The sequence below is a fragment of the Pristis pectinata genome, chromosome 15, assembly GCF_009764475.1.
Source record: "Pristis pectinata isolate sPriPec2 chromosome 15, sPriPec2.1.pri, whole genome shotgun sequence".
NCBI classification, from domain to species: domain Eukaryota; kingdom Metazoa; phylum Chordata; class Chondrichthyes; order Rhinopristiformes; family Pristidae; genus Pristis; species Pristis pectinata.
Window position 1 is genome coordinate 21,411,230 of NC_067419.1, and position 14,886 is coordinate 21,426,115.

The 14,886-nt window shown below is 41.0% G+C and overlaps 1 protein-coding gene across 1 annotated transcript in view; it reads left to right on the forward strand.

The window, feature by feature from the left end:
* b4galnt3b (beta-1,4-N-acetyl-galactosaminyl transferase 3b) overlaps positions 1-11,570 on the forward strand; it is a 117,736-nt gene extending 106,166 nt beyond the window's left edge. Inside the window, 3 exon segments of the mRNA XM_052030002.1 lie at positions 1,356-1,509; positions 4,228-4,354; positions 5,557-11,570. Of these exon segments, the coding sequence (XP_051885962.1) occupies positions 1,356-1,509; positions 4,228-4,354; positions 5,557-5,665 (390 nt within the window). The 3' untranslated portion in view covers positions 5,666-11,570.
* Positions 11,571-14,886: the final 3,316 nt, after the last annotated feature.

The following is a 14,886-nucleotide window of genomic DNA, read 5'->3' on the forward strand; positions in this document are numbered from 1 at the left end:
ATCCAGTACTTTGAGACTCTGGCTCCTGGTTCTAGACATCGCAATCAGAGCAAATATCTACCCTGCATCTACCTTGTCAAGACCCAGAAGAATTTTCTATGTTTCAGTGAGATGACTCCTCATTCTTATAAACTCAAGAGAGGTTTGGACCAGTGTGCTTAATTTCTTCTCGTAGGCTGAACCCTATGTCCAAAGAATCAATCTGGTGAACTTTCACTTCACTCCCTCAGTTACACGTATATATATTCCTTGGGCAGGGATGTACAGCAGGAACAGATCAGAACTGAACATTTTGGAAACTGCTGCTTAACCCCTGCAATGTCCAATTGCTGATCACCCCCATTCCAAGACTAAACACTTTGTTGTTCTTATCCACCCAAGTCTGATATTCACTTAGTTAAAACTACTTGATGTGACAGGAAACAAGAAAGTGGTCATGAAAAGGACAGTCACATTAAACCAATTTATGTAGCACTTTATTCAATGGCTAAAAGAAATTCCTCATCCATCCTGGCCCTGGAAAAGATTTCAGCAAGGAAGTGAAAAATAATTTACAAATGATCCACAGAATTTTACATTTTTGTTAAATAATTAAGGCACAGTCTGACACCTCCTGTGACACAGACATAAACAGTAATAAAAAGTCATCCGTGTGCTAGACCCTTCTATATTGCACCTTAGTTCATCATCTTGTATGACAGTCCTGCACCCACTCTGACTTCATCCTATGTATCTCATAGTGCTGCTCAGCTGGGAAAACAAAGGAGTAGAAATCTGCTCTCAGTAGCTTGCTCTATGTATGCATGTACAGTAGTGACTCTGCATTATGTTCAGTTTCCATTGATCTCAAATACGTATGCTGCCACTACTGTGTATGTTCACCACAAGCTGCTTGGATGCTTTTCTATCCTATAATGTTAATTTGTGTTGTTCTTGCACCCTTCATTTGTTATTGCAATCCTACTGGAAGCACAGCTTCACACAGTTTCCAATATTTTTATTTGGAAAACATTCACGTCGTTCAATTGCATTAAACAAATTGCAAGATACATTTTTGCAAATTATCACCTGCAGTTCAGTGCTTCATGTGGCAGGAATATAAATTGACAACTTGCGTAACAGGTTGATTTTTTTTCTGGAATAATTTTAATAAATGAAAATTTTTCTGGAATATGCTGACTTTCATAAATTTGTTCATGATGTTAGGAGTATTTATTTATAAATGTAACTTTGTGTCAAAAGTGCAGAAACAGTTGATTCCCTTATGACAATGTTGTAACCAACTTTGCTTTCCTGGTTACAGAGAAGCTGAACTCTCTGTGCTGCTTCATGTCTTCCCTATTTTTTCATTTCAGGATGACCGCAGCATTGTTTTCCTTTGTGATCTGCACATATCCTTCCCCCCAAACATAATAGACAGTATCAGAAAACATTGTGTGGAAGGAAAGATGGCTTTTGCCCCTATAGTAATGAGGCTGAACTGTGGCTCTTCCCCACAGGAACCTGATGGTAAGTGGCAAAAAAGTAACTTAATACTTTGAAATTAATTTAGCATTTTGCTAGTTGTTTTGAGGTCTTCCCTTAACATTAACTTTATATGTATGTTAATTTTTAAGTCTAAGGATAGGTGTACTATAATGAGTGATAAAGTAATTGCTAAGTTTTAAAAACAGAGAGTTATCAGATTGACAATCTAGGTAACTCTCCTTTCAGAATGCTCAACTGATGGTTGGTATCTAGGGTATGTTATTTGTGTCATTAACAAATCAAGTAAAATATTGGTCTACAGTGTTTGAGGTTTTAGCTACTGGGCCTAGAAATTCCATGTGGCGCAAGATTTATGTACGTGAGGAGACAAAATTTCTGTTCGTTAAACTAAAAAAAGGCTATTCTTAAAGAAAATTGTGTGCTTACTGCTTGGATTACGCAGACTGCTATTTTCCTTCCAAGCCCTTTGTAGTTCTGATGTGTTAACCTGTGGACGTCCCCAGACATGCAGTGTGGTGTCCAACCACTTACAGCATATTCCTGAATGTCACTTTGATGACCATGGCCTGTCTCATGGTCAGGATAGCAAACAGTTCAAAATTTTATGGGATTTCCCAAACCAAGAAGTTACATCTGTGTCTAAATTTCCATATCTCAATATCTGACTGTCTGCTGTGATTTTGTCATGGGATACCATTTAACACTGTAAAGACTTGGGGATGGAGCCAAGAATCCTCAGGACAGATTAAACACCGTAAATGGAGTGTTCAATGACATAACCACTTAGTTTATGACTAGGAGTATAAAGACAAGAGACGCTGCAGATGCTGGAATCTAGAACAAAGAACAGGATGCTGGAAGAACTCAGCAAGTTAAGTAGGCAAAAGGCGTAAGTCGACTTGTTGAGCTGAGACTCTGCATCAGGACTGAGAAGGAAGAGGAAAGGTAGCCAGTATATAGCAGTACCAGGGAGGGATGGAGTAGAAGCCTGTAGCTGATAGGTGGAACTAGATGGAGAAGGAGATGGGCAAGGTGAACAAAGGGAACCTATGTGGACAGGTGGGTGTGTATGGGAGAACACTGGGGGTATGGGTTACCTGAAATTGGATCCACTATAGGTTCCACCCATGATCTACCAGCCTCTGTCCCATCCCTCCCACATACTGAGAATAGAGATGGAGCGGGCTGGGAATGGAGATATTGGCATGTTAAAAGAGTTCTGCTTGAGCAGATCCCAAGTTATAGGTTTCAGCACTGCGACCTGCTTTGGGTAGCCTTTAAATTAAATACTTATATCTCATGTTGGCACTTGCCTTCTATGTAGTCAGTGTGAGCAACCTTTCGTCCCCCTGGGTACAAGTCCTGCACCTTAAGCTTGGGTCTTATCCTTAACCTGAGACACCTACTGCAGCTAGTTGCCCTCCTTGCCCCACTCTTTCTGCAGTAATCCTAAACTGACATCAAGACTCTGTATCCCTCCCTACTACAACCTTGCCAATCTCTTTCCCCTACAACCTCTCACTACCACACCCCACCACCCCCACCATACTCGCGTCATATCAGCTTTTCCTTCATGCTGACAGCAGTGCAAAGCTTGCAAAAGACTGGCCTTCATTGTTTTTACTGGTAAAGAACCCTTGTCCACTCGTCCCTCCCTACCGATGACCCTCCTGGCACTTATCCCTGCAACCAGGCAAAGTGCTACACCTGTCCCTACACCTCCTCCATCACCACCATTCAGGACCCTAGACACTCCTTCCAGGTAAGGCAGTGCTTCACCTGTGAGTCCAAGGGTGTCATTTATTGCATCTGGGGCTCCCAGTGTGGCGTCCTGTACATCGGTGAGACCCGACGCAGATTGAGTGACCACCTCGTCGAGCACCTTTGCTCCGTCCGCCGCAAAAGCCAGGACCTCCCAGTGGCCAGCTGCTTCAATTCCACATCCCACTCCCATACCGACATGTCTATCCACGGCCTCCTCTGCTGCCACATTGAGGCCAGATGCAGGTTAGAGGTGCAACGCTTCATATTCCGCATTGGTAGCCTCCAACCTGATGGCCTCGACGTCAATTTATCTAACTTCCAGTAACCCCTCCCCTCTTCCCCCGTCCCTTTTTTCCCCTTTTTATTCCCTTTCTCTGCCCCCCTTTGTTCTCCCCTGTGGCCCCCTCCCCCACCCACATGACCTGCTCACCTCCTTCCCTTTATTCCATGGTCTACTGTCCTCTTCTACCAGATTCCTCCTTCTTCAGCCCTTTGCCTCTTCCACCTATCACCTCTCAGCTTCTCACACAACTCCCTTTCACCCCCCCCCCCCATCCTCACCCCCATCCTCACCCACTTGCCTTCCCCCTCTCACCTGGACTCACCTATCACCTGCCTGCATGTGCTTCTCCCCCCTCCCCATACCTTTTTATTCTGGCTTATGCCCTCTTCCTTTCCAGTCCTGATGAAGGGTCTTGGCCCAAAACGTCACCTGTTTATTTCCCTCCATAGATGCTGCCTGACCTGCTGAGTTCCTCCAGCATTTTGTGTGCATTGTTGCAGCACATATTGCACTTGTGCTTTGTGCACTATTGGATTTAGCAGTAGCAGGCCCTCAAAAACACTCATTAGTCCAATTTAACCCACCTGTCCAAGAATTTCTCAGGCCTAGTTTTCCCTGTACGAAATGCTAAAATAAACCTAGTGGCAAACGTTGCAGAAACAAATAATATTTGATTTAATGAAAATCTCTAGGATACTGGGAAATGAATGGCTTTGGCTTGCTTGGAATCTACAAATCTGATCTTGACTCGATTGGTGGGATGAATACAAAGGAATTCCGTGACCGCTGGGGAGGAGAAGACTGGGAACTACTAGACAGGTAATAGATATAAAAAAAACAAAAAATACTTGTCAAGTGTTCACAAAGATGGACATCATTAAAGCAATTTAAAATTTATTCTTCCATCCTTCTTGACATTTTACATAAAGTATGCTTGTATTCCCTGTAAATTAGAAGCTTTTAGGTGTGATTTTTCAGCTTTTCAAGATACTAAAATAAAAGGTCATAAGGTGGTTCGGCTGGAAGAAACAAGTTCAACAGGTTGGGGTGTAAAAGTCAACGAAAATTAGTCCAAAAAATTAGAGTTGGGCCTTACAGTCAAAGAATGATAGAAGTTTGGAACTCTTTTCCACAAATAGTAATAGAAGCTGGGTTAATTGTTTATTTTAATTGAGTAATTGTTAAGATTTTATTGTTGTTAACAATTAAAATGTAATTATTAACAAAAGATATTTTAGGGCAAAGGCTGGAAAATATTTGAGTTGCATTTCAGCCATGATCTTATTTGAAGCAGAAAAACCTAAGGCAGCTCAAAGGCAGGCTCATTGCTTGCGTGAGTCTCTCTAGCTAATCTCACCACCACTTCACCATCTGCACATGAATGTTTTCAGAAACGCTTATCAGTTAATGATAGAAGTTGGTTGCATTTTACCATCTGGATAAAGAGTGCAAATAACAAATTGTCTCTAGCACAAAACTGGCCAGTTGAAAGGTAAATCTGTCAAGACTGCATACTTGAAATTTTTTCACAAAGCCATTGAAAAAGACAATAAATATATTTCTGTTCTATCAAGTGGAAATGTGCTATTTTTGCAAAAAAAATTAACTCCTTATTTCCATAATCACTACTCGATGTCAGAGAAGGAAAAGTGAGAATGGAATTTTCTTTTTAGCTTTGTCCTTTGAATGAACCCAACTTGATTAGCAATTTAAAATGTTTTTTTAGGTTCGAGCTAATTTGTTTTTATTACTATCCTTTATTATCAGGGATGTGTTCTTTTAGAAAAGGATATAATGTGAATGTGTTCTATTTATAAATATGTAAAAACCATCTTGTTGTCAGTAAATTAAATCTTGATTGAAATGTTGTCATACTGGCCAGGCTACTGGCTCCCACCATTATTTACATCATTTTCTATCAGTATTAGCCACATGGCTTCAACAATAAATTTTCCACAGATCACAAGTAAGTTTTTTTTTGCAGATTTTACATGATATTCTGTACTTTTTGTTATCTGTAGGATTTTCCAAGCTGGGTTGGAAGTGGAGAGATTATATATGAGGAACTTCTTCCATTATTACCACTCCAAACGTGGCATGTGGAATAGGAAACAAATCAAAGTGACATAATAACAGTGACTGTCAGAAGTCTGGCTCACGTGCACTTTATCCAATCAGAGGATTGAACTATCCTATCCAAAAACAAGTGAAGTATAGCCCCTTGTGCTGTCCTATGTATAATGTGTCTGAAGACGGTGCAATTGCTGCTCTCATCACTCAGGCTACTAAACAATGGTTTTGTGATCCTCAGCATAGGAAAATGTTGCAAAGGACCTCTCTCAATACATGTGTTTGTAAGTGGTGTAAGATTCCTAGAATATGATTTCTATTTTTTTATTCAAAGCAATGCAATGATGCTGTTAGGGTCTCAGAATGGAGTTATGCTATGGTAAAATAAAACAAGTTGACTGATTTTCCATATAGACGATGAGTGAAGCCACGTTGGACTCAAACAAAGGTAACATATTTGGGAACTTTCTGTGCTCAGATCTTAGCCACTGTGTGGCATCATCGCATTCATGGCTGCACAGTTTCACTTGGGCCAATGTGAAATATTCATGTGCCTATCAGAGCCCGTAGACTAATAACTTGCTAATACCTTATATGTTTCACCTTTAGGTGGAATTGTTAGGCATCAAGGCTCAAGAGTGAGCTAAGTTTTCCCTATGTGTAGCCATCAAATTTTGGGAAAGAATTATTATATTTTTTAATGTTTGTGGATATAGTTATTTAAATTAACCTAGGGAAGATGTATTCATTTCAATCAAGTTTTTAGCAATCCGGTCAGTAAGATTGAATAAGTGTGCCTAGAAACTGGATTGCATAATTTAAAAAAAAAATTCCCCTCAGTGCTATGCAGTCCAAAATTCATTCAACCTGGAATAAATTGTGTTAACAATTATTCTGAGGTGAAATCACATCAGCTGTAAAATTGAACTAGGCAATTCTGGGTTGTAATATATTTTGGTGCACCTTATATTTCCTCGGTGAAAGATGCACACTTAATGACATCAGCAGTCATGCAACACATTTGAATGCTTTCTGACAGAATGAAGCTCCCAGATCCAGAAAACAATTGTTGTTTGATAGGTTCTAAAAACAAGGTGAACAACCAACTGTGTTCTTCATTTAGATGCCATTAAAAAGTTACTCTGTTAACATCAGCAGGCTTCACAAGGCACCTTCAAATCTCACTGGAGGCTACTCGCACATGTCCCAGAGTTCAGACTGTGCTCAAACCTTTGCATGAAAGCTTAGAGGTAGGTGTTGCAAGTGACCAAATGTAGGTTGTGAACCCTGCAAAGTGTAAGCTGCCATCAGCTGCACTTGTTCTCAGAAGGGCTCCCTCAAAAACCCAGAACTCCTAATGAATAGAAAGGTCATTTGTTCCCTCAACATCCAATAGTTGTTGATTGCAACAAGAATTTTCTCATGGTCAGTGCCATGTTTCCTGGAAGCTTGCATAACTCCGTCATCCTTAAAGAGCCCATTTTGCCAGTTACCCTTAATGGATAACCCTGCCTTCTGATCTACCACTACTTTTGTGACTTGATGCTTGCAAACACACTGACCACCACAGCTGAGCATTGCTGTATCAAGTCCCAAAGCTACCAACACATCAGTGGCCTTCTCAGGAAGAGATCCCACTGTCTACGTCAGTCTGGTTACACACTCCTGTCTACACCTTGCAAGTATGCAAACTCCTGCATGCTACATAATCTGGCCAACTGAAGAGCATGTCTCATGTGAGGAAGATCTGCCAGGAGACCAAGCATCAGAGGCTTAAACCCACAGGGCAAAGGGGTATTAACAAGAGGATGAAAATAAATCTGAGGGGAGATGTTGCTGTGGGGTGAGGTTCCTCAGCAACTCTGTGAAGAGAATCATGTCACTCAGCAGAGGAATGAGGCAATGTCTGGCTACACCTTTAGAAGTTCCTAATACAGAGAAGATTCTTGTAAAGACTAAGCCAAGTCATTGATTCTTCTGCCTTAGACATCTCCACATTCCATGTTTGTTCACCAATAGAGAATATAAACACCTGAGTGATCTTGATGGGACATCATTTTTCGTCACGTGCAACTTTCCAGACCTACCTACATAAAATACATAGAGGAATTTTTCCCTGGTCCTGATACTCAGATGTCTTACAAGACTTCACTCTTTCTGACGGATGATATTATAATTTAAAGCATGCTGACTTTGCATACAATCAAGCTTTCTTAGTGTTACCATGGATCAAAAGCCTTAGTGCTTTGGGCTGCTAATCCATATCAATCGTCAATAGTCAAAGTTGTTGCCATTATATCTGAAAGAAATGCTCATTACAGTATGTTCTGCAAAATGTAATACAGGGGTGCATTGAAGGATTAGCATAGCCAATGAAGTCCATTCTCAATCAACAGTGAGGGCTCCCTTGTTGAACTTGCCCTGAGTTGCAAGATTCAGTTGAAGTTATTTAACCAATTCAATGGAATTGATGAAGGCTCCTGAGAAGCATAATCATGTTTTACTCTATTCACCAATCACATGATTACTCTCTCCTTACTGTCCTTACTACAAGGAATTACTTTGACTTGCACAGTCTGAGTTGCTTTGTAGAGAGCAGAGAAGAAAAGCCTGGGTATCATTGTGCTTTCAACTTCATATCCTCCAGAGACTGGCATTTAAAGTCTTTATGGAGTACAGCCAGCGGGGAAGAGCTGAGAGTCGACATGAATTCAGAGGTCAGTCTTGTGTAGAGTTACAGGTATAGAAACAGTTCTAGTTGTTTCACATCTGTATGCAACAGAGCATTGGAGTACTAGATGATTTTTGAAGTATCCCTCAATAGGAGGTGACCTTGCTTGGAGTTCATGGGCAAGAATGCTCTGATCCTCCACACTATTTGACCTCTCAGGAGGTGATGTTGTCTTGGCTACACCACCATCTTTTCAACTTGCGGATCTGAAGCTGAGGCAGCTGAAAGACTCTGACTCTGTCCTTTGTTCAGTCCTCTCCTTGAAGTCAACTCTGTGCAATCAGAGCACGAGAGGTGTGTGAAAACTGGGCACATGTCTCTGCTCCTGTAGAAGAGAAATGAGTTCATGCATGTCATATCTCTGCTCATGGTGTGTCTCTGCTGACACAAGAGAGCCACCTGTTCACGTGCAACACCTCTCTCCTCGTGGAGAACAGCAATCTGTCCAGTTCTGTAAGACACCATCTTGCTCATGATGAAAAACTTCAAGCTGTTGCCCTGGTACAAAGACCAGAGGTCTACCTGGATTAGTGCAAGACTACAGAAGTAGAAAGATTTTGAATGGCTATCACCTGGCCCAGTAGCTGCTGTGTGTAGGGATTGTCATTGGATCTGTGCAGTGAAGTCTACATTACCTTTGGAGTGGAGATGGTGCCCTGCTGGCTTTGCACAGCCTCCTGAAAAAGCAAGGAGATGGACTCCTACATGCTCCTTGCCATCTCTGGCATTTGTCCAAGGGACTAATATAGTGCCAACTGTCTTGTGTATCTGCCCCTCCCTTCTCACAAAAGCATCTCCATCATAATCTTCATCTGAATTCTCCAAGGCAGTACAAGTGCATGTATGTTCTGCTAACCCCCACGCTGATTCACCAGGCCTCCTGCTGAATTGTAGTCCATTAGTGCTAGATGTTGCTCCTTGTGTTAAGTAACTCCCTAGCCTTTGTTGTTCTTCCCTCATGGTACCGGACCCTGACATGGGTATTGCTGTGGGAAGACAAGTGCAATAATCCAATATGTACTCTTGATCGTCATCCTCCTCCTCCTCTCATTTCTGGCTCTTACTGTTATGGTGGTGGTTGTGGAAAGTGAAAGCAAGGTACCTCTTATTATAAGTAAAATCAGAGAGTGCTAGAAGGTCAGGCAGCATCTGAGGAAGGAGAAAGGTCGGCGCCTTTGAGAGCTCTCATCATAGCTTGCAGATAAAACTGATACACGTGTAGCAGAAAACAAACTGCTGGAGGAAGTCAGCGAGTTGAGCCACATACTCCAGCATCCGCAGTCTCTTGTGTCTCCTGGTGCACCTGTAAGCTGTGACCAAGCCAGCTTTACTGGAATAGAGCAGTGGTCATAATGGAGCATGCATTTTACCAATACAAGGGGGATGGAGCAGGCAGGATGAAACAATGAGCATATGCAACAGATCTCCTGCATTTTTCCCTCTTGAATGGGTTTTGGTCTCTGGGCCTCCTGTGCACAAGGAAGGGGGCCCAGCCCCCCTGCCTGGTGGGACACTGTGCCTGAGAGGGACCCCTTCCCATTCGTGTGGCTCCATCCTATCCTTAGCAGGCTTTGCCTAAATAAAGCAGCTGAAGTGTAGAGTGAAAAGCAATTTTATTATCTTTCATTTATAACCCTGATATTCATGCTGGGGTTCGTGAAGGTGCATTTGGGAGGCAGGTGAGTGGTGTTTGTTTGTGTAACATCTTAGTATGTGTCAGTATAAAAGAGCAGTATTTATAGTGCCATCGATTTCTCCTTGATGTACGTGGTGAGGACATAATCTTTGTTTCAGCTTTGCCCCATTGTGCTGGTGGATTTTCACTCCTGGCAAATGTGATTTCCACTGCCTCCTGCCAGGCTCTTCTTCTAGTGACCCTGGTAGCTTTTTCAGCATCCAAGGCTGGAACATGTCTTGGTAATGAATATAGCACAGCCTCGCTCTGTGAATTGGAAAGCTTTCCTCTGCAGCTTCCCTCTTCTGGCAGCCACTGTATAGCTGCAATGGGAAGTATGCCTTTAAGGGCTAGTGCCCTTTGTTGAATGTTGAAATTGTCACTGCTCCTAGTGGAACCCACACAGGTTTCAGTTCAATGCAGCTTCAGCCCACTACCTGAAAATGTGAAATCCAATTTCTTGGCAATCATTTTTCCTTGCGTTTGTGCTTGCTCACAACATAAATATTATTTACTACAGTTTCCACTTCTTAACATTTTGAAGAGCTTAAACCCACATACACATTTAGTGAAGCCAGTATACTTTTTGATTGCATAGTGCTAACAGTAGGACTACATTAATGCCTTAGTTTCTTGGAATTGTTGTGCTTTACAACTAAGTAATATGTCTGTATTTTAGCCTCATTTTAGAGGGTCATTTTTAAGTAAAATATATACAATTGCAATGAAGGGATTTAATTCAAAGAATGGAATCAAATACTACGACCTTGGGATTACTTCAGATTTCTTTGTGAAGAATAATGCAAAATATATTTCTGATAGAACAGCTTCTGAGTTGATTCAGTTATATGGAGACGCACGCGACTGCAGAGGCAGGAATTTGTAGCATTAAACAAACTGCTGGAAGAACTCTGCTGTTCAAGCAGCATCTGTGGAGGCAATGGGATGGTCAACATTTCAGATCGAGACCCTGCACCAAGACTAGTGCAGGGTCCTGCTGCAGGGTCTCAATCTGAAACGTCGACCACAGATGCTACTACTCGACCCATTGAGTTCCTCCAGCAGTTTATTTTTTGGTACAGTTACAGTTTGGTGCAGACTCTTTTACTACAGAAAATATTTTGTGTCTCCTTTTTTTCTTTAAAGAAGTGACTTAAAACTTTTGATGCAAATTACTTGCACGGCTATATTTATACTTGATTGAACCTGCAGGATATACAAGCATTTTTGCTGCACTGTGTTTGTAACCAAGTACCTCAATTATGAGTCTTATATAAAGCTCACAAAACTCATCAGAATTTATTTTTCTATGGATATAGGATGTGAGGAAGTTTGGTACTTTTCAAACGCATTTTGGGTACTTAAATTATCTGGGGAGCCTGGAAGAATCTTTGGTGTTATTGGAACACTTTTGTTCAAAGCCCTTTCCAGGGGAAGCCCTTTTAACTGTAGAATTTGTGTTTAAACTGTATCTGTAAAATGTAGGATGATCTTTAACAATGCTGGGATGAAGGGTTGATGATTTCTATGAAATTGTAAAAAAAATGGTGTAATTATGATTTCTGAAATAAAAGGGTTTTTTAAAAAAAATGAATACGTTATTAAGTCTGATTGCTCATTTCCTCTTCAAACACTACTGATGGATGATTGCTGTGCTTGTTATGTAGGGGAAGAATCACCCTCACTACACTATAGTACATATTGTTAATCTCTGTGATCAGAGTAAATTCTGCTAAATTAGCCATGTGGCCTGTGTAACTTATCTTCTGCTTTTACATTTTATGTTGGTGGGAATGCAAACTGGCATCAGTGAGGAGAACTGATGCGTGGGGTGTTTGATTGTTTCTTCTATTGGCTGCTGGAAATGGTGGATGATAAATAAGGATGGAGGCTTTGAGAGCAAAATGTTGACGATGTATGTTTTCTGCCTCAGCTGTCTCATTTACGTTGGTATATTGATCACCAAGGAGCAGAAACTACAGGTTTCTGCTCAAGAATACTCAAGTGAATTGTGACTCTCGTGCTGGAATTGGCCTCCCAGGATACCCATGTAAGAATGAGTTGACGGCACAGCATTGGACCCAGCTCCCAAAAGGGCAATTATATCCAAACCATTCTCCCTTTTACTTCCCTGCATCCCTACGAATTCTATCTCATGTGCCCATCAACTCCCCTTTTCTTTTAACTTAATCTGCACTAGGGAGTATACTAATTTACAGTGGCCAATTGATCTATGAGCAGGCCTTTGTAATGTGGGAAGAAACCAGAGCACCCAAAGGAAACCCACACAATCACAGGGAGAGTGTGCAAAGTTCACACAGACAGTACTCCAGGTCAGGTTTGAACTGGGTCATTGGAGCTGTGAGGCAGTAGCAGTAACTTCCGTGCCAATGTGCCATCCCCAAATCTATGACCATGTTGTTCTGAATTTATCTTCAATTCCGTTCTTTTGTACATCTCACTCCTGTACATTTAATTCTACATCTCCCTTTTTGCCCAAAGATTGTGGTGTGGATTGTGCTTGACATGGATGGTCTCCTGAACCAGCAGGAGTAGGGTCCAATACACTGAACACTGAAGAAGTAAAAGTCCAAGCAGAAGTTCAAGTGTTATGTTATCAATCTATTCAGATGTTTGTAAATACTGCCATAACTGATGAAGCAGTTTTTGGAAAAAAAATGAATCAACTGCAGTATTTGGTAATAAAAGAATATTATCTGAAGCAAAGGTGATGAAAGATGACATCAAGTTATTGCTTTTGCACTGACCACATGGCACAGGAACGCCAGTGTACAACCAACTCTCTGCCTCTGCCTATGTTTCTCAACGGCCATCAGAAAATGATGCAGAGTCCTGAGGAAGTTCAACCCGATCTGTAAGGAAGGACCACATCTCAGCAGGAAGTGCAAGTTCGGGAAGGAATTGCAGGTACAAATCTATGACTGTGTCATTTTGTATACTTCATAAGATAGATAAGTCATTCTACTAAACAGTGCTGCGACACGTTACACATTTAAATTTTGTGTCTAATTTGTTGGAAGCTGAGATGTGATTTGCAGTTAATTGGAAATTTGACCTTTTTTTTATATAAGCATTTGCCACATTGGCAGCTGTAAAATCCCTTGTTCTCTGAACTAAATAAGTTTAAAAAAAATGTAGGAGGCAGGTTAACAGAAGCTCTTTTCAAAGTTAACCCTCCACTATGCATACTCCCTGCATACCAAAGCTTAAACTGACAGCCAATACTTCTAAATTTAGGTCTTGGCATATCAAAAAATGTCTGTCATGATGAAGGTATTTCAGTAAAAGCACTGATAAATCAGTTATTGAATTGGCAACTGTCCTCTGCATTCTGAAGAGTGATACTCCTGGCTGAATCTGCTTGGAAAGAAAGGCATGCATTGTTACAGTGTTCTTGACAGGTTGTTCCAAAGCACTTTTTAGCTATTTGGTACTTTTATAGTACAATCACCTTTGTACGAAATATGACAGTAAGTTTCCATGCAGCATGGACAGCAGTGTGATTATGACCAGCTAATTGGTTTTAGCAATGTTAATTGAGGGAAAGGTAAAGTTTAGGGTAACAGGAATAAATGTGATGCTCTTGTTTTATGGCTGATTGAGGGAACAGATGGGCCTAGAGCACCCACCCATTTCCTACCTGAGAGTAACAGCTGCAATACCCACTCCTTGGCAGAACCGCCACAACCCTGCTCAACTTCCAATTGGCAGTCTCTCCATTTGCAAATCCTGTGCCATGCTGGCCTTGTCGGCCGATGATGCCAACTTTAAAGGCACACTGGTCTCCTTCCCAAAGGACAGTGGATTCTTCAAGTGAATGTCACAATGGATCTCCTGAACAAACACATTTAATCAAGTGAGCTATGTGACTTGCTGTGCTTAATTTATGCCTTGTGAAGTTCATCATTCTTTTGCTGAAAGAGTTAATACACCCAAGTTATGCTAGGTTTTTTATGACTGTGGTCTGACTGGTGTAAATCTCTGCACCGATTTACACAAAGGAGGCTAGGATTGGTGTTTCATTGATTTATTACAGACATGTATATGTTCTATACATGGGAATAGAGTGAAAAATATCACTAATTTATGCACCATCAAAACAATACAGAAACTATGAAAGACTAGGCAAGAGTTCAATATAGAAATGCATTTTGGAATTAAGGGATAGGGATTTTTTTTATATAAGAAACATGAAATTTTAAGTACACACAAGGTGAAAAAGGTCAGCAAACATACTTGCTACTAAAAGTCATGCTTGATTTTTAAAAAAATGGAAAATAGCAAGAAGCACAGAATATAAAACTCCAGGGAGGCATATTGTGTAGTTATAAATACCCCCATGGTGAAAATTATAAAGATAATGGAAACTGCGATATTTTCAGAAAAAATTGGGATTACAATTATAACAGAGTTTTTATAACAGGTACAGAAGTTCCACAAATCTGGTAAATTGGGAAGATTCCACAACCTTGGGAAATGACAATACTGTAACAACCTCTAAGAATAGAGTTAATCTAATGATCTAGCTTCTTACTGAAGCTGAGGTTTGTTTACTTGAGGAATGCGATACTGCAGAATTACAGATTGTTTCCACAGTGAGATTTTCCAGGGTGGAGGTCACTCATGGGCCAAGCTCTCATGGTTCTGCCCCACTCGGATCCAAGGATGAATCAGCAATACTTAAGGGAAGCAAACCCATCAAAGTCACATAGAAGGAGCACTTCAGGAAGCTCTTGATCAGTGAATCAACTGTGACAGATGCTACCATCAAACCCATTCCTTACTGCTCTAATAGAGAATCTCTGGCGGGTGCTCCCCAGTTCTCAAAGTAAGACAAGCCATCATTCAAACCAA